General features: G+C 49.1%; 2 protein-coding genes across 2 annotated transcripts; one reads left to right on the top strand and one right to left on the bottom strand.

Annotated features, from left to right (window-relative positions):
- Positions 1-3659: 3659 nt before the first annotated feature.
- Positions 3660-15427, bottom strand: LOC118502839 (5'-3' exoribonuclease 2 homolog). Its single transcript, XM_036035521.1, has 3 exons — positions 15208-15427; positions 12529-15079; positions 3660-4947 (listed from the first exon to the last, which is right to left on the bottom strand). The coding sequence occupies exons 1-3, from the start codon at positions 15280-15282 to the stop codon at positions 4367-4369; spliced, it is 3207 nt and encodes a 1068-aa protein (XP_035891414.1). The 5' UTR covers positions 15283-15427; the 3' UTR covers positions 3660-4366.
- Positions 15428-17441: 2014 nt separating this feature from the next.
- Positions 17442-19616, top strand: LOC118502870 (transmembrane and ubiquitin-like domain-containing protein 2). Its single transcript, XM_036035578.1, has 3 exons — positions 17442-17881; positions 17948-18261; positions 18331-19616. The coding sequence occupies exons 2-3, from the start codon at positions 18066-18068 to the stop codon at positions 19380-19382; spliced, it is 1248 nt and encodes a 415-aa protein (XP_035891471.1). The 5' UTR covers positions 17442-17881; positions 17948-18065; the 3' UTR covers positions 19383-19616.
- Positions 19617-19741: the final 125 nt, after the last annotated feature.

Genomic DNA, 19741 nt, shown 5'->3' with positions numbered 1-19741 from the left:
ATCCCTCGCTAGTAGCATCACCACCAGTCAGTCAATATAGGTAGTAAATCCCTTTAGCTACGGCAATTACACGGCCACCGTCATTCACCGGGTTCGGCATCAAGCGTCCCTCGCAAAGTCTGGAGATCCGGCTGGAGAAAAACTCCGTCCACGTGTCTCGCTCGTTGCGCTCACCTGAACGAATTAAGGCGCAAACTGGAAATGCAATTTCATTAGTGGATGTGTTGCTCGGAACGCCACGGGGCCGGTTATTCATGGCAATTATTAAACTTCTTTACTGCTGCTGCTCACTAACCCTGGTTCGGTTTCGTATGTTGTTGCCATCGGTACACGGCAGCTCGTCAAGAGTCCAAAAAATGGTTTGTTTACAAGCGATTAGAACATTTCGAGGCAAATTTTGTTCCGCCAGGTTACTATCGTTTACGGTGCCTTGTTTTCAACGTATGGTAATGGGTGAAGTTTACAGGTTCTCAACACTCGCTAGAGCTAGAGATAGAAAGGATTGGAGTAAGTTGTAATTTAGTTTTAAATTCATTTAAACCGTGCAATGTGTGGATACAGAAATAATTTGACTTTTCAAGAACTTTTTGTGCCGGACGGTTATACAGTTATTCGCTGAGCCCTTAGTGAAGGCTCCGATAAACATAAATATTTACAAGTTTACTTCTCTTTAAGGACAGCAAATTGGGATGAGATGCTCCTGAGATGATTTGGAATCACTGATCACAAAACTGGGATGCATGGAACAAGCTCTCCGATAAAGGTTTGGACAACTTCGACTGGAGGATTGGAAGAACACAATGTCCAGCTTGACTTGAATCTTCTTAGCCGTTTGAACGGATGCTCTGACCTTAAACCCATTGGTGGATATATCCTTTGGGAGGCCCTAAGCGGAATGGAATTTGGAGACCTCTATCGCATCAATTCTGCTAATAGAAAGCGAGGTCGCCGCAACTATTTAGTCCGCTTACCGTTTAATCCTCCATTATCTTAACCTCAAGGTCCCTAAGAATAAAGGCACCTTCTTTTCAAGATCGGTCCAAAGTTTTGGGAGGCCAGGATGTCCAGGCCCTTAATCGATAATATCGCTTCACTTCCACCATAGACTAGTGGCCAGGATATGTCTCAGGATATAACATTGATCGACAAATAAATATTCAATCGCAGTTCTTCGGTTGTTAAACACAACGCATCAAATCATCAGCCACTTCATAACCACCATCGAAATAATGGAAACGAAATCAGTCAAATGGCCACCAAATAATTTGTAATCCACAACAGTTGATTCCCTTTGCTTTGCGCACAATAGGCACACTTCTCGAACCTTTTCGCATGACCACACCCCGTGTCTATCTTGCCAACCTCCCCTTTCTCGGCCAAATCTTTACAAGCCGGCAAGGAGGAACCGTGACTTTAAAAGTCGTGTGACTGCCCAGTAGGTGGTGTTTGTTAGCCCTACCGGGAACTGAAAGATTTGCCTCACAAGACGAATAGGGATTTTTGAAATTGAATGAAAAAACAGCACATAATCACCCGCCGTCTCGGAACACACCGGAACACACCGGATGGTGCCGATACGGTGTTCTTTTCCCCGGTCCTTTTTTTTTGCGCTCGCTAATTGATGTCTCATTTTCAGTCACACGTGGTGGTCCCGCGAGGCACGGGTGGTCGTCGTGCGACCGATGGACCATTCTTTCCGTTTTCTTTTTGCGTACGCTTGGGGGGGTTGCAATTCAAGCCAAAAAAGAATGTCCAGTGCTTGTCTGCGAGCTTAGCACTGCAGACGATCTAGTTGCTTCCGTTTTGCGGGGCATTTGGCGAACATGAACTAGCAAAGACATAGAGATGGAACCTAATTTTGGGAGCAAATTTTGCACAGGGAAGTTTACGAGTTTATAGAGAGAATCATAACATGATCAAGAGTCAGCAGCAGTCAGGCAGTGAGGTAGAAGTTCTTAAGTCCCGCATACATCAATCAACAACCATCAATACAATTAAAATACTCTTAGACGTCCCTTAAGATGGACGATAAGAAACCATTTCACAACCACATTTTCGATTGTTGGTACTTTCGCTAATCTCACCCCACCCCGAATCGATGCAGCGAAGGAAAAGGGACGCAGCAAAGTCCCAAGTCTTAGCCACATGACGGTGCACCCGTGGCGCATAATGCACCATTTGAATCTGGGGCGCGCGCGCGTCCGTCCGTGCGCCTTAAGCTAGACCAGTAGCGGGTTTTTTGGCTTCTTGAAGGAAAAACCCTTCGCGAAACAATAGGATGACCTTTACCACTCGATTGTTCTTCGGTTCCGGTGTACGGGCAACAGTAGAAGGAGGGCGCTATTTGGTTGAGAAAATGTGTTCTACCTCCACTTCACTCGGAATAATAAGTGTCAAAAGATCGCGAGAAAATTCGTTAGCCCAGGATGCTGGTTGTGCTGGAAACGCTGGTTCGTCTTGTTCGGTGAGAACGGTTTTCTCTCATGGTTGGGTGAGTGTTCACCGATCACCACCCACTGAGCAACCGTTTGCTGGAGGGACTAGAATAGCTCAGGGAGCAGGCACCGTGAGAAATCGTTTCGGGGCAGTTTCTTGAAACAGTGAGGAAGATCGTTAATATGATAATACATACGTACGAGGGATTTTGTAATCAAACGCTTGGTCCTTTTACCAGATTACTTCAATTTGTGTTTTTCGAGCAAACTTTGTTGCCCAGATTGTCTGGCGTAATACTAGTGACGTGATTAACCCATCCGGGCCTGAGGTGTCTAATATTGCCTCGTACGATGAAGTTTATATAGCAGCTTCGCTTCTTCTTTCTTGGCCAGCTCCTATGCAAAACACACAAAAAGGGGACATCGCCTAGTGTCCAATTCGTTTCAAGGAAACACGATCCATGACTGTACCCCTCCTACTCTAGTTGCATCCGATATCCCTCAGGTCTAACTCCTCTTGATCCAGCGTATCCTTCCGGCTTGACGGCAACCGTCAAGATGTCTGCATCGCCAAACAGCTCAGCTAGCTCGTGGTTCATTGTCCTTCTCAATACGTCCTGCTCGCACACACTCTAAAGATGTAGCACACGCCGCTCGAAAATGGCGAGTGCATTGGTGTCCTTCGCCAGCATAGTGCAGCACTCGAGCCAGTAGAGAACTAATGGCCGTATCAGTATGCGATATATGACGCATTTGGCGAAGATTTTGTCGGTCGTGGATTTCCCTCCTACAAATCCAACTTGGTAGCTTCTGACGAAATATGTAGCATCGGGGCGAAAGTCTGCAGAAGAGTATGCGGGACAGGTTCTTATTCAGGCAGCTATTGTCTTCTTGTGGACGCATCGAACACCATCACTCCATCTCAGTTTGGGCATACCACGCCACCTTTGTCCGTGTGGAAGCCTTAAAAGAACTTAACGGGGTGGATCGTCCGGTGTCATTCTCATGACATGGCGAGTCTAATTTGTTGCACGAAAGTGAGATCTTCGCACAGTTCGTAGAGCTCCTCCATTGTCCTTCTAAACTCTTGAAGATTTGCCACACGATAATGTCCTGGGTAAAGCGGTTTATAGTTAACGATTACTTTGTTCTCATTTTTTCTACGCAGCAAAAGCATATCTCTTAAGGGAAAAATGAAGAAAAAAAAACACTCAACAACACACATTACTGGATAAAAGAAGTTGCGTCAAACCGTTTAATATTCACAAAAGACGGTTATGATTCTAAATATGGTTTCATGCAGTAGTAGTGGCAGTAGTCTGCCGAACATCTGGCCCAAGGTAAGAAGCCGAGGAAATGTTTCCTACCATGCCGAACAACATTCATTGCCGTTATCCCGCAACTGTCCACCTTACTGTTTGCTAGCAAAAAATAGTGATACACGATCGATACAAATGCATTTTGTACGTTGCCGATCACCCGATCCACTAAGTCTAAACATGATGCCTAACCAACCTAGCGTCCTATCTACAGCCTGTGCAACGTGAGGTTTCTTCATTCTCGGAAGAAGATACAGACATTTGGCCCTAAGATTCTGTTAGTGTCTTTACTCCGAGAGGAGGGCCTCATGCTTCTTGGTTAGTATTTTAGGTTTCCATCCTTACAAAGTACACACATCGATTTGTACCATTCACATAAGGGGGGGGGGGGGCAAATAGTTGGTTTTGTAATAGCGTTCCCTATGTACTATCCTAAGTCCGAACCGATCTCTAACCTTGACCGACCCTAGGGCCACTTTAGCACACCGCGTCCGAGGGTATATATGGGTGGTAGCGATTGCCGAATGTTTTGTAATGCAATTTAAAACACAAAACTCTGGCGATAGGGGGGGGGGGGGGGGGGGGGGGAGGGGGTGGGACCGACTCTCTCGATTAGTACTGTCTCCGCTGATTGTTAAACCGATTATTTCCGCCCCCACCGCCACCTCCACCCCCACCCGAACCATAATTGTTCTGTCCGTAGCGGTTGTTGTTGTTGTTGTTGTTGTTGTTCCGGTGATTCCCTCCACCACCACCACCACCACCATGGAACTGTCCTCTGCCGCCACGGCCTCCTCCGCCGCGGTTGTTATTATGATTCCGTCCACTGTTGTTATTGGTCCAGCTGCTATTGCCACGCTGATTGTTGTAATCGTACTGGACCTGATTGGAGTACGGGTTTGGCAGTAGATTCGAGGCCTCGTTCGCCGACTGGGACGGTGCGGAGGTGTTGCGCGAAATTTCGTTCATCATCTGCTGCTGGTACTGCTGTATCTGGCTGCTCAGCTGCTCGAACACGCTCCGGTTGCCGGTGGCCGGTGTGGATGTCGCGGGGGCTGTATCCACCACCGCCGGCTCATCATCATTCCCACCCTGCCAACGTCCCTGCCCCTGTAGCCGATTGTACTGGCCACCGGTGCTGTAGCTACCGTCACTGTTGTTGTTATACCCGGAGTTGTAGTTGTTGCGCGAAGCTGAGTAAAAATAGATAAAAGTCATATTCAGTGTCAGAAATTGGAGTGATACGAAGCTTCTAGTGGAATGACCACACCATCATAATCGTCTAAGCACATCGATTGATGAGCCAAAAAAAAATTGTTTTGGCCAAATCCGATTTCCTCATGACACAACTCGATGCCGTACCGTCACGCCCGGTAGTATATCGAACCACTCGTCGCATAATTACGTCCCATACGTACAGCGAACACACCAACAGCCAACGCTCTCCACCGCATCAAACCAGCAAAGAATAAAGGTCAACTCGTGCAGCCGAGGATTCCTCGTGCTCCCGGGTGCTATCAGGCAGTAGCGCCACCGTCGTACGCTTGTATCGCTCCCGACGAACGAAAACCCACAACACGGATGAATGGGGAACTTGCTCAAGTGCCGAACATTTCCACACCAAGGATTCGAGTGGGCCCAAAAGAAGATCTTCGGAGTGCCGGGTTTTGTTCCGCAGCTATTCCCCTCCACGAAAGGATCCAACCCCGCGCGTTAAGTGGCCAAAGCCACAGCCAGCGTATCCCTGCTCCTGCGTCCTGATGCGCCGGGATCCCTCTATCGCTGTTGGGTGACAATTTGTATTTCGCTCCGCTAAAACCATACCACCGGCTGTGGCCACACTTTCAAAACTGGTACCAGAGCGAGGCGCTTGTATGGTGAAGTGGTAAAGGTCCTTAGCTTTATTATTTACGCTTTTTTTGTGTCGGAAAACCGCAGGACACCGCATCTTCCGTGTTTGGTGTGTTCGGCGGTTCGATTGTTCGAGCGGGATGTGGTTTCAGAAGTAGATTTATAATTTAGACATTTTAAGGCAGGCCGTTGCGATAAATCTGCTAGCTTATGCAAAACAACATAAGTTTAGCTAAACACTAGAACAAACTATTTCCGTTACTAGTGCTTACAGACTTTCGTTGTTGTCAAACGTTGCCATCGGCTGCTTCCCCTGATGCTTCGCACCTGCAGCCTGGCCAACATCCTCAACAGTTGCATCATTAGCAGCCGAGCAAGTGCATCGAGCGAATGAATATGATGAACCCCTTCAACTAGCGGTGGACCTAGGTAAATCCTAGCTGGTTTTACCGGGTGCCGGAAATCACTTGACTTACAGCGCCTTTCCGTTGGATTGCTCCAGCCCCGCGTCACACCCGCGTAGCGAAAATCGCCAATTTCAATACGAGAAGTTAGAGCAAACGGAACGACGAGCCCCCGTCACCGGGTGGGCTTGGCTTTTGGAGATGAGATTTTCGAATTTTCCTCCTGCAGCAGCTCGGGTGTGCAAGTTTTGAAGAGCGTACTTTACGCCGCAGAAATGCGCGCCCCTGCTGCATTAAGCCACTTGAGATCAATTTGCAATTTATTGTCCGATTGTCGCCGGGGTACGTACGATTACGCGTGTGAGTGTGTACGGCAGATGGAGAGAGAAAGGGCACAAAGATTTAAATTTTATGTGCAAAAATCGTTCTTCAAGTTCTAATACACAATACTATGGAGCATGAAAACGGTTTGGTGGGCAAGGCGACAGCGACACCGGTCTTCATACGGTAGGACCGGAGTTCAAATCTCATCCAGACCGCCTCCCCGTACGCAGGACTGACTACTTTGCTACGGGTGAAATCAAGTCACAGAAAGCCAGCAATGGCAGTCCGAGACCTCTCGAGGTTTTAGTGCCAAGGATGAAGCAGAAACCACATTTTTTTAGTCAAAAAGATTTTTTAGTCTAAATGCTAAATAGCCAAAGTGTTCAACAAGTGGAATTTTTTACGATGGGACCAACTTAACATTGTTTAGTGTGAGCTGCTCCTAACGTCACAGCTGTCTCGTATAGACGTCCACCAATTCTCCATCTGTCATTTATGGCTTTCCTTGACTTAATAGCTAACTCTGCAGCTGGGAAGCTAGGTGCGGATTAAGTGTCGCTACTAGTCCTGGTGTTTGTGAACTGGGCGCACGACTTGTTTTGAGCGATTTGATCTGACACAATACTGCACCCCCCCCCCCCCCCCCGAAAGCAGCCTTTGTCACCTGACAAAGGATACAAGTAGGAGCACTGTGAAAGAGCGGCCAACGAGATGACAACGTTAAACAACCGTAAACAGTAATTAGCCTCCCTTAAAATGCCCATGGCCCGAACATAATTACCTTCACAAAAAATTGGTGAATTTGGTGCAAGTCACAGTTTTGTTGTGTTATTTTCGAACCCGATAGTTATCAGATTACAATGAGGAAGGATTCAAACAAAAATAAAGCACACCTTTCGCTTCTACCGGGTTTCTCTCAACTCTGACTGCACGCTGCACTTCACCTGAATGCAATCGAACCTTCCCCGTTCCGAAACACGGAGCACGGCGGTGCGGTAATTTGATGCCAATCTGATATCTGGGCCCAGATACAGATCGCGCAGCCAGGTAGCTGCACGTCAAACAATGCGCTTGTTGGCAAACAAAACTCAACAAACCACAGACACACAGATAAGGGTCGGCATTGTCCTTCGCCAGGTTGACTCCTCAATCCTCAATTATTATCTAATCCAAATCCATTTTACCTTTCATCTTACGCTCCTACGGAAGCGTGGGATGGATGGCAATGCTTGAGAATGGAATAAGGATCGGCAGGGGAAAATCTTTTCTCTGGATCTCTACGAGCGCACTTTGAGAATGAGATACCTGGCACATTAAAGTGAAAGATCCTTTTTGGTTGGGATTTGCTTCCCGATGCGGACCAGATACGGGCGTTGCTGTGATCGCATTAGACAAAACCGGTTTCGGCTTCTGCACGGTGCGCCGATAACAGGACCTCTGTTATTATCCTCTCATTTTTGCCCATTTACGCTTACGAAAAGTAGGAAATCCTGTCCTGGAAAAAATGTCCTTTCTTTAGTGATATAACATCTTTCTTCGATGTTGTAGTTAAGGACTTGTCGATTGCTCCAATGATGACAGAATGATGGCACAGAATCACTGAAGGTTAGCTCCTAAACACTCTCATATACTGTTTATCATCACCATAAAAAATTGTATATTGCTGGATTCGAAATAAAAACATTGCTCCCCGTCCCATTCCGTTTGCGTAGGCAATTTGGGTGTGACCTGCGTCTTCGTGCAGGTCGTGCCACAAAATAAGATTCCATACAATTTGTACATGCACCAACCGTCGCTTCACTCTCCAATCCGTGCAGGATTCGATTATTTGATCCAGGAGCAGCACTTGAACGTTTCCAGGAGCTTCACACGAGATGCTTTCGAGATTTTCAGCCAGGCGTGCGTGATTGTGTCCACGCATATCTAACCACAGCATTCCATTCCACGGCAGCACACAAGGATGCTACTATCGCCCAAATCTTACACTCCACACACACACACACACACAAGGTTTACTTTCTTTGGCTAACACATCCCTTTTCAACAATTCGTTCCTCCTCCATTCGTCACGTGTTTTGTTTATCTTTCTTCGGGTGCTACGGGTGGGAAAAACAGGGTCCGCCGTGTGAGTGAATGATATCCTTATTAGAAACAAATAATCATGCCTGCTCTTCCTGCTGTGGGTCGAGGCGGTGTGGCATGGGTGGGTGAAAGCACTTGCAAATGAACCCTTTCCACTTGAAGAAGATGCTGGGGATGCGGAGGAATTTCCTTTTTTTTCCCCTTTAAACCCCTCAAATAAACAACAACAAACGCGACAATGGTGTGTGGAATGTATTGAAAAAATAAAACAAGGATGTACGCTGAATCTGATGGACTGGGAATTGAATGACGGGAACAAAAACAACAAAAAAAATGTGAAAATACCGAGTCACAGTCTTGGATTCTGTACCGAATTCCAGAAGCAGAAGAGAATATTATTATTATTATTATTATTCTTTATTCAAATTGTTTGCCTCAAGGGCTTTACAAAGTCAATTTATCTTATAACTAAACATACATGACACACAAGGAGGATATAGGGAGCAGACAGAGATGGCTAGTGAGGAAAAGAAAAACAGATTTTAGGATAAAGAAGACAAAAGACGGGAGCGGAAACAATTAATGGAGATATTGTGGTCAAACAGATCACCAACCGAATTGAATGCTAGTAACGCGCGCATCCATGGATCGCTCTGGGAAAACCGCGTACGACAAAAAGGGATAAGCAGGGGAGGACGTACGCGTAAGCGATGGGAGGGGACATATAAAGGGATAGCTGCCAGAAGGGCGGGGGAGTCAATGTTGGAAAGTAGGATGTTGGCAATAAATAACTTGCGAGCATGACCATGACGATCTTCCAGCTTAACCAAACCCAGTAGCTGGCACCGCTCCGAATAAGAAGGTAAGGTTGTGCTGGGGTCGTTCAGTAAACGTCTAGCGGCTATCCGCGTGAATTTCCTCTGCACCCTCTCCAACCTGTTCATAGCGGTGACACCAGCGGGGGACCATACAACACTGGCGTACTCCAGGATGGGACGCACCCAGCAACAATACAGCGCTCTCAGGCATAACGGGTCTCGAATATCAGTGGACATACGAGCGATTAGACCCAACACCTTGCTAGCCCGCTCAAGGACCGAGTTGAGATGCGGCTCGAAGGACAATTTGTCGTCCAGCCACACCCCAAGGTCCCTGACCAAGGAAACTCGCGGAAGTGTTGAGTCGTAGAGCCGATACTGGTGTATATGTTTGGAAGAAGAGCGACCAAACGAAATTACACAGCACTTCGAGACACAAAGAACGAGCCCGTTGGATATGCACCAGCCAGCGAAAGCATCTATGTGGGATTGGAGGGAGCGGGAGTCGCGGGACGAAGACACAGGAAGATAAAACTTGACATCGTCGGCATACAACAAACAACCGTTAGGGGGAAGCGATTGAATGCAATCGGCGATGAAGAGTGAAAACAATAAAGGACTCAAGACACTACCCTGAGGAACCCCAGATTTGCTGATGAACGGGTCCGACAGAGCCCCATCGACCCTTACCCTGTACGACCGGTCCTTCAAAAAGGAACAGAGCCAGAGAAGAAGGGCTCCACCGAAACCCATTCGCTCGAGCTTTGCCATAAGCAATTGATGCGACAAACAGTCGAACGCAGCTTTGAAATCTGTGTAAATGACGTCAACCTGCCTACCAGCGGCTGTGTGCGGAAACAGATCGATCATCAACGACATAAGGTTCGACAGGGTAGAGCGTCTCGGCACGAAACCGTGCTGGGAGGATGGGATTAACGGGGAAACAATAGGAAGGATAGAAGAGTAGATTACAGACTCGAGGACTTTGGACGCTGCACAGAGGATGGAGATGCCTCGATAATTTAAGGGGGACGTCCGGCAACCTTTCTTAAAGACTGGGATCAGCCAAGCTGATCTCCAAAGAGAGGGAAAAACTCCCGTATCAACCGACCTAGAGAATAGGCGAATCAACACAGGAGCAATCACCTCTCTAGCGTCAATGAGTGCGGAAGAAGGGATGCCGTCAGGACCAGGAGAGAAGGAGCGCTTAAGCTGACAAAGTGCAGTGAGCACCATCTGTTCGTCGATATGCACCGAGTGAGCGTTAATATAGTCCCGAGGAACACTCGAGAGCCCGGCCACAAGAGACGCGGTAGAGTGGGTCGGATCAACAAAAAGACCCTCGAAGTGATGCGCAAACAAATTAGATATTTCCAACGGGGAGGAAGCAGAGCAATCGCCCAAAGACATATTTGTTGGAATACCGGAGGATCCACGTTGTCTATTGGCGTATCTCCAGAATGACCTAGGATTTGTATAAAGATGGGATTGAATGCGCGCGTTATGGGTACGAAGGCGGATCCTGTTATAACTGCGATGAGCAGATGCTGCGTATTTGAAGACACGCAGGTGAAAAGTGGAGCGGTGCATCCGATACGCACGAAGCGCACGCTTAAGATCCGCCTTAAGTGAACGAAGGTGTCTATCTGACCACAAGGGATTTGGAGGAGGGGTACGAAAGGGACAACACTGGGAGAGGAAAGACAAAATCACAGACGTAAACTTGGCTACTGCCTCGTCAATACTAGGAGCAGCGTCCAGGGAGCTCCAGTCGTATGTCGAGATGAGACGAGTAAATTTTCTGTTGTCGAGCTTCCTGAAGTTCAGCTCACGCGTCAAAACTAAACGAGACGGACGATCAGAGGGCGACGCGAAGACGGTGATGCACGTCTCCAATGCTGGATGATAAGCGTCCTCGGGAATAATCGTCAAAGGCACTCGGTGTACTGAATCACAGATCGCGATATGGTTCTAAGTAAGAACATTATCGGCTCCACACCATTCTCTTCAGTGTAATGCAAATCTTGGTGAAAATGAGTTGGTCATGCCATGACAATGACACCAGACAGCCAGAAGGACAGAGGAGGCGTGCTAGGTGCAATATCCATGTATCAATTTCGATATCAATTTCCATCCAGAATTTGTTCCCTTACACAGGACTTACTATTGGGCTACAAGGATAATCAAGTCATAGAAGCCAGAATGGGCATACCGATCGACCTCTCGAGGCGCCCAAGAAGAAAAACGATCCCAAATCAATTGTAGTTGCTGATACGTAAGCTAGAACATTATAGCGAACCTTTTGAATGTGGTACGATGATTCCATGTGTGTTATAGTCTTCCTAATAATTACTAGCGGACAGGACACCGTCAAACAATGGATTTAGAATGGGATTGCGATTTTGTGCAACCGAATAGACGTAATAGACCGTTAACGTACGTTCCACAGCTTACCCCTCGGGGACAAGCACTTTAAACACGCGCGAGTGACCGAGCAGTGCGCTAAGCAGCTCGCACCCGCGGCATCCACAGCTTCTTACACTAGATGGCGACATGATGCATCATTTGCCGATTGTCCCGACAACAACGAAACCCTCTCCCACCGACGTACGTGCGTTTGCGATTGTTGAGGTTGATTGCAACCAACGCAACATCATTCTTCCGTGATGTACTAAAGAAAGGAAAACCCACAAGCCATCATTATCAAGCCGCAACGCAGCCGCCATTGAAATGAGCCGCTTCATACATAAAAACACACACACACACACACAAACTCATTAGTGAAAGATATTGCAGAAAGTCAGTCCGAAAAAACACCACAAAACCACCCGAAACGGGGAACTAATTAACCGAACAATATCCAACCGTGCCGTTGCGTCGTTGGATCCAGCCGGATAACGGGGACGGGCACGGAGAACAAAAACGTGCCAAAGTGGCAAACCCGGTCTCGTCTCGTGCCACCGGAAGAAACAAAAGCCTCAACCGACAATGAGCGATTCTGTCAAGAGGACACTTATCGTTCTTTTTGGTTTTACGGAAACACGGCATGGAGCTGCTAACACCAAACCAATCGTGCCGTCTGTCCGCCGGGATGGCATGATCGCTAATTCATCATTATCTGCATCTTCCCAACATGGCTTTTTTGCCCGTGCGTTCTTCTTAATTTGACGCCTTGCGGTGCAGTTTGCTGCAGTGCATGGGAGACACACCTTCCGTATAATTGGCATCGGATTTTCAGCGTACGTTCAAAATGGTCTAAAATTTAACAAACAGAAACTTGGTAGGGACAACTTACCTCCTCCACGGCCGTTGTTGCGATTGTTGTTGTTGCCGTAACTGCCCGGTCCCTGGTAATTGTTATTCCTTCTGCCGCCATCACCATTGTTATTGCCGTATCCACCTCTGCCTCCGCCTCCGCCTCCGCCTCCGCCACCACCACCTCCGTAGCCTAGACCGAGCCGATTGTTCAGCATACGGTGCCCGGCCGCACCAACGGACGCTCGATCGTTCCGCGGGCCGAACCCAACCACCGGAAACTCGTTCGCACCCAACACTCGCGGTTGGTCCTTCGCATTGTCGAGCTTTCGGGCCGGGAACACAAAGCCGTCCGCAAACTTCGGATCCTGGAAGCGCACCGTGAGCACCTGATTTTCCGTTACCGCCGTCAGCCCGGGAATGGGCGAAGGCAGCATACCGTCGCGTGGTACATTCTCCTTCGTCGGTACGATTAAACCCTGCACATGGTCGACCGCCACCGGGACCTCGCGTTCGTAGTCTACGTCCTCGTCGGCGTAAAAGGCGGCCAGCGTTTTGTAGCCGGCGGAACCGGGCAGCACGAACAGCTTCGCGTCCCCGTTCTCGTTGCGCAAACGCTCCTCCACCGTTAGCAGCGGTACCTTCGGATCCGTTGCCTTGAACAGCCGTTTTTCGTCGACGAACGGCAGCAGGGCCACACCCTGCCAGGCAAACTTTTTGCCGTTCAGATCGATGCGGAAATCGATCGGGTAAAAGTCGATGATGGGACTGCGCGGATCGACCATCAGCTCGGCGAACGCTGGCGGCACGTGGCTACGGCTAGCGGCCGGGAACACGCCCATCAGCTGCTGGAGCGGTTTGAACGGCGTTCCCCGGTCGAAGTGCGTGTCGACGTTCTCCAGGTGCTTCAGGTCGGAGGCGAACGGTGCGTAATGGTACGGGAAGTACCATTCCCAGGATGCGCAGCCCTGGTAGTAGTACTGCAACACCCAGCAAAGCCCGCGCACGTACTCCCAGGCAACCGTTTGGCGGAACTTTATGTTCTGCGGCATAACGTCAAACTTGGACTCGTAGTACCGGTCCTTAAATCCGTCCTCCCACAGCCGCACCTCGTCCGGCGTTTCCTGCTCCTCCTCGGCCACCGTGACGGCGAGCGGCTCTTCCGCTTTGCGCTTGACACCATGCGGACCCTGCTGATCGGCACTGTTGTTGCCGGCGTCGGCAGTGCCACCGGCGTCACTGTTTCCCTTCCCACCACCTCGACCGAGCATACGAAAGTGGGCCGCTTCCTGGCGCGGGTTTACGATCGCCTGCGGTTTCACGCCCCGCCCCAGCGGTGTCGGTGCAAACTGCGAGTTGTTCATGTGCTGAAAGTTGGGCCGCTGCTCGCGTTCCTTCTGCAGGCGCATGCGCTTGTTGCGCTCCTTGAACCGATCCTCGCTCACCTTTCGCTGGCGAAAGATTTCGTCCTCCGCGTATCCCAGATCGGTCATGATCATTTCGACTCGCTCGAGCAACACGCTGCCCGAGTCGGTCAGGTAGCCCTGCGTTTTGTACACACATTTCTTGTACAGCGTCACCAGCCGATCGATGGCGTTCTCGCGGATCTCCAGGCTGGGCAGATGGGGCAGGAAATCGTTACCGACGAAAAAGCACATAAACACCCAATCGTCCAGCACGCGCTCAAAATCGTACGGAAACGGCAGGTTCGGCATGTCGAGCTCCTTCTGCAGGTACTCCTTCAGCACGTTCAGTCGGACGAAGATGAACTGCGTTTCCTTGCCCGGTGCGGGCGGGGTCCGGTTGGCCAGATCCCGCTCCGACTGTAACCCCGTGCAGGACTTCATTTCGTGCCCCATCTGCTGACAGATGTCGCACGGTCGATCTTTGTTCGGGAGAAACTCCTCGCGAATGATGGTGAAGTGTGTTTCGTGCGTTGCCAGCCCAAGCATGATCAGATCCGCATCGGCCCCGCACAGCACGTGATGCGTGTTCGGATCGTAGTCCGGCTGAACGCGCTGCTTCCGAATGTAGTCCATGATTTTGTGCTCACCTTCGCCCGGCACATTCGCATCCGACAGTATCACCTTCAGGTGCTTCCAGCCCGGACTGTTGTTCAGCCGGTCGTGCACGTAATACTGCAGACACTTGCTCAGCCGGTCCATGAACGGGGTGCCGGGCGTAATGCAGTTCGAGTCGAAATGGCTTCCCTTTTCCTTTTCCGGCGGCAGGATTGCACCCTTGGCTGCCAGTTCCTCCCGGATGCGGGCCACCTCGGCCGCCTTTTCGGCCGTCTCCTTCGAGGCGCGGAAACGACGAGACCGCTGCTGGTTCATTTTGGCACGAGGCGCCACACCATCGATCGCCATGTACAGGACCTTGCGCGGCCGAACGATGTTCATCAGTCGATCGATGCACTCGAAGATGGCGATCATCATCTCATCCTCGTTGCGCGGTGCCGGTTTATCTTCCGGATGTGTACACGGGTGAATAATACCGTTCATGTCCAGGTACAGATTATCAAATTCCACCCGGTTCGGGTTGGGAGTGGACATGTCTTCGTAAACAACATTTCCCTGATCGTCCACGGTCTGCACGGAAAAGTAAACGTGGGAAATGGTCATGAGATCAAGCGGGCTCACTTTCTCTCCTGGCGGTCACAGCAGCAGCCACCGTCGCCCGCTGCTGCATTCCCGAGGGTTTGCGCTTGCATGCTTACCTTCTGCTCTACACATTCGACTATCACGGACGGATATTTCCGCGACAACCAGCGGAAAAATGCTGGTACTCCCATAATGTGGACGAATTGGCGGTGGTTTCGTTACAAGAGATTTTATTTACTAAGGAGTTATTCACTATCTGCTACCGAAACAATGTCCGTGTTTTTATGCACTTGCCGTCCTTTCCCACGAGTTTCGGTGGCTGTCAAAAATGTAGCATTTTCCTGCTGTCAAAATTTCGCGGTGTTGTCAAACCGCGGTGCTAGAAATTTGAAAAAACTACCGGGAATTTTAATAACCATATTGTTTATTTGCTGGCATTATTGGTTTCTACTGAAATTAAATGTGATATTATCTTTTCGTTAGTTCTAGAAATAAAATCGATTACCATTACAAAATATTTATCTATTTCGTTCCTGAATCTTGGCAAACCGCATCAGCCGAACGGGCTAGTTTACCCACTGGTCCTGTCGAGCAGTTTCCGCACAAGGTCCTCAGCTTTTTACCCAATTTTGTGCTCGTGTGCAACATTCCATATTGCTATCCCTCTTTGCCAGTACGGCAATGATCGTCTGTGCTGCTCTGTCAATTCTTCCACAGCCTGTGTCGATGTGTATACGTGTGTATGCCACTGCTCGACCGTGTAAACGCGCGGTATTGGTATGTATTGTCGCGTCGGTGTAGACTTGACAGGTACGGTGCCGGCACGGAAACAAACCATTGGTCGCAGTTGCTGTTATGGATTAGAATTGTGTTTAGGCAAAGCAAATTTGCCAGCCAAAACATCCGCGTCACGTCGAGATCGCTCCTATATCGGAGGGACCGTCGCATTAATCAATTGTGTTAAAAATTTGCGGGAAAAACGTAGTGCAATGAAAGCCTTTGGCACTCTTTCGGAGCCGGCGTAGGAAGCTTCCGGATGTGTTTCGGAGCCGGCATCGGATACTATCGGAGTGTTTAAAGAGGCGGATGAGGTCTCTGAGGGCCAAAGCCTCTTTTAATAAATGGTTTAAAAAAAGAGCTGTTTTGTTTGTGAAGCAAATAGTGGCAAGGCGAAAGAAAACACATATCACAATACATACAAACAGCGTGATCACACACACATGTATACCCCTGGAGCGCAAACGCTCACGCACACCACCCCATAAGCCCGAATCCGAACGTCCTCAGAATGTCCTCAGCCCATGTAAAAACGTCCTCAATTTTGTATGGCCGGCGGGCTTGTGACACAAAATTAGGACGTTGCATGCGGATTCGAGCACTTGTATGTGTGTGGTGTGTGTGAGCGTTTGCGCTCCAGGGGTATACATGTGTGTGTGATCACGCTTTTTGTATGTATTGTGATATGTGTTTTCTTTCGCCTTGCCACTATTTGCTTCACAAACAAAACAGCTCTTTTTTAAATCATTTATTAAAAGAGGCTTTGGCCCTCAGAGACCTCATCCGCCTCTTTAAACACTCCGATAGTATCCGATGCCGGCTCCGAAACACATCCGGAAGCTTCCTACGCCGGCTCCGTAAGAGAGCCAAAGGCTTTCATTGCACTACGTTTTTCCCGCAAATTTTTAACACAATTGATTAATGCGACGGTCCCTCCGATACAGGAGCGATCTCGACGTGACGCGGATGTTTTGGCTGGCAAATTTGCTTTGCCTTAACACAATTCTAATCCATAACAGCTACTGCGGCCAATGGTTTGTTTCCGTGCCGGCACCGTACCTGTCAAGTCTACACCGACGCGACAATACATACCAATACCGCGCGTTTACACGGTCGAGCAGTGGCATACACACGTATACACATGGACACAGGCTGTGGAAGAATTGACAGAGCAGCACAGACGATCATTGCCGTACTGGCAAAGAGGGATAGCAATATGGAATGTTGCACACGAGCACAAAATTGGGTACAAAGCTGAGGACCTTGTGCGGAAACTGCTCGACAGGACCAGTGGGTATTTGGGTTATTTTGACAGTTGAGCTTCGGCCATAAAAATTGGGTTTTTTTAGTGCCACGAGATAATTTTTTAAATTGACGGTTTAACAATCTCAAACGACTTTTATTCATCCTAAGCTCATGCTGCTGGCCGTCGGTAATATTCAGTGCATTTAATCGTCGTTTTTGTGGTAAATTATTTCGATTGAATTGAATCAAAACAACCCGCTAGCTGTCAAACGAAGCAAATGGTCAAATTTCGATCAAGACTCGTATGAACCAACCTTCGCTTCAGTGAGTATTTGCGAACTCGGGCAGGAATTTAGAAAGGAAAATAAAACGACGTCAAAATTTTCGTCATCACAACACTAGGCTGGATGCAAACTTTTTTCGTGAAAGCCTAGTAATATTCTCCAAATTCCAGCGTATTTACGCTGATACAACAGTAACGTTGCTCGCTAGCTGCTGCCGTTCGTGTATAAAGGTGTTTACGGCACACGAGTGCGCAGTGTGGCCCAAGGCACTGGCAATAAGGAAAAGGTCATTGGAGGCTCGGTCGTTCAGCACAGCTGTGGTGAAACGGAGCTACAAGCAAGCAAACATTTTCCCGACACCGTGTACCGTGTGTGCGTGTGTGAAGAATTTCAACGTAAACACACGGAAAAAGCACCTGCGGATCGAATATACGGGTGTACTACGCTCGATCGGATTGGTTGCAGCAAGCAGGATCCAGCTTATGTAAGGCACCGTTTTTTTTTGGTTTCCCGTTTTGTTGTTGTTTACCTTCAATTGGCCCATTTCCAGAATGTGCCCATTGCCGCGGATACACCAAACACGGATTGCTTGTTAAACGCACGTCACGCCGGATCACCCACAAATCCTGCCGCGTTACCGTGGCAATAGCAATTGTATCGTAGGGGAAATGTTGCCGTTTCTGGATGAAACCGACGAGTTGTTCAACTACTGGATCCTGCGGGCGTTGCTGCTGATCGTTATCTATCTTGCGTGGCGCTCGACGTACGTGCGGGAAGACCGTACGAATGCGGCCGTGCTGGTGATTGAAAACAATTTAGGGCGTTTGAACAGCATCCAACCGCACAGCGTTACGACGATCATACGTAAGTGGCATGTTTACTGCGTGTCTTGGCGCGGTCAATCAGCAACGTGTTTTGCTTTCCGTTTCGCAGTGCGCAGTTCCTCCCAGCAGTCCAACATATCGAACGTAACGGAAACGGAGGAGCTCGATTTGGAGAACGATAGCATTGCCTCCTCGATCGATAACATCACCCAGTCCATCCTGACGGAAGCGTCCGAGTCGGCGACCGGGCTTGATTTAAGCGATACCGAAGGCTACCCGGGCGTGGTTAGTGCACCCGTGGTCGACACATTCAACGATCCCGGACCGGAAGAAATCATACGCCAGATGGATGCGGCCGATTCCGAACCCTCCATCCCAACCACCCAAACTGTGGGCCCTTCGTCGGCAGAAACCACCGGATTGCGACAGAGGTTAAACGTTGCTGGGAGCGGTAGTGGGGGTGGTTTGCCGTCGGGCGAAAAATCTTCTACCGATGTTGACAGCAGTACGGCAAACGGTGGCTCATCGGGCAACAGTTTAGCGGATCCTCCCTTGCCTGCCAAACCGATACGAATCAAGCTGAAGTATCTGAACGATGACTCGAAGCTTGTGGAGGGCAACTTAAACGAGGGCATTGGTGATTTTAAGCGTCGAAACTTTACCCTTGAACTGGCGGCCCACAAGCTCGTGCGGCTAGTGTTTAACGGGCATGTGCTGCAACCCGACAGCAAAACGCTCGCCGCCTGCGGTCTGTTCGACAACTGTGTCGTGCACTGCTTGATACAGAATCAAAAATCGGCCCTGAATGGCGCTAGTACCGAGCGTCCGTTGGAAGGTTCTTCGATGGGAGATAATCAAGCGCACGGTTCGACCGGTAGCGGGCTGGAGAATGGGGACGGTATCGATTCGGCCAATGATCGTCGCGGTGCAGACATGGATAACAGTCGATCCGGTGGTGGTGGTGGCACACGGTACGGGACGTACTTCATCTACATCGGTACGCTCGCAGTGACCGCGGTCATACTGTACGGATGGTACTGTCGCGTGCATTACGGACATTTGTTTAACTTAAATTCTACGATCGGACTCATCGTGACCACCACCACGTTCCTGATAATGATGCCGACCATTATTCTGGCCGATAGTAATACACCAAACTGAATGTCCCGGGCGTTTCCTACGCGCAAGCGGGCGTGCACATCTGCTAGGCAAGATATCGAACAGTACCGTGTGGCTAAATGACTGACCACACACAGGGGAATCAGTGTTATTTATCAATTGTCTATCATGTTTGATATCTCTAAAACGCTCATTGTTTTGTACATAATGTGATCCAATAAATGGTAACCCAACAACATGAATGTAAGCAAAAGGAACAAGAAAAACAAAAAAAAACCCGGACTTTCCTCGCAGCTGTGATTCTAACGAAAATCCATTTAAAATTTAAACACGTCTAGCATGCGCCGCAGCATCACCTTCTTCAGTCTAGTAGCCCATGGTGTCCACGTGCGTGACGTCAT

Source organism: Anopheles stephensi, chromosome 2, assembly GCF_013141755.1.
Source record: "Anopheles stephensi strain Indian chromosome 2, UCI_ANSTEP_V1.0, whole genome shotgun sequence".
In the NCBI taxonomy this organism is placed as follows: domain Eukaryota; kingdom Metazoa; phylum Arthropoda; class Insecta; order Diptera; family Culicidae; genus Anopheles; species Anopheles stephensi.
This window is presented reverse-complemented; position numbering and strand designations above follow the sequence as displayed.

What these genes read in the sequence shown, in the direction of transcription:
- LOC118502839 (XM_036035521.1), bottom strand. Translation starts at nt 15,282, where the DNA reads ATGGGAGTACCAGCATTTTTCCGCTGGTTGTCGCGGAAATATCCGTCC. An exon ending in TCGAATGTGTAGAGCAGAAG is followed by an intron (nt 15,080 to 15,207) that starts GTAAGCATGCAA and finishes TTTTCCGTGCAG; the next exon opens with ACCGTGGACGATCAGGGAAA. An exon ending in CAACAACGGCCGTGGAGGAG is followed by an intron (nt 4,948 to 12,528) that starts GTAAGTTGTCCC and finishes ATTTTTACTCAG; the next exon opens with CTTCGCGCAACAACTACAAC.
- LOC118502870 (XM_036035578.1), top strand. Translation starts at nt 18,066, where the DNA reads ATGTTGCCGTTTCTGGATGAAACCGACGAGTTGTTCAACTACTGGATC. An exon ending in CAGCGTTACGACGATCATAC is followed by an intron (nt 18,262 to 18,330) that starts GTAAGTGGCATG and finishes TCCGTTTCGCAG; the next exon opens with TGCGCAGTTCCTCCCAGCAG.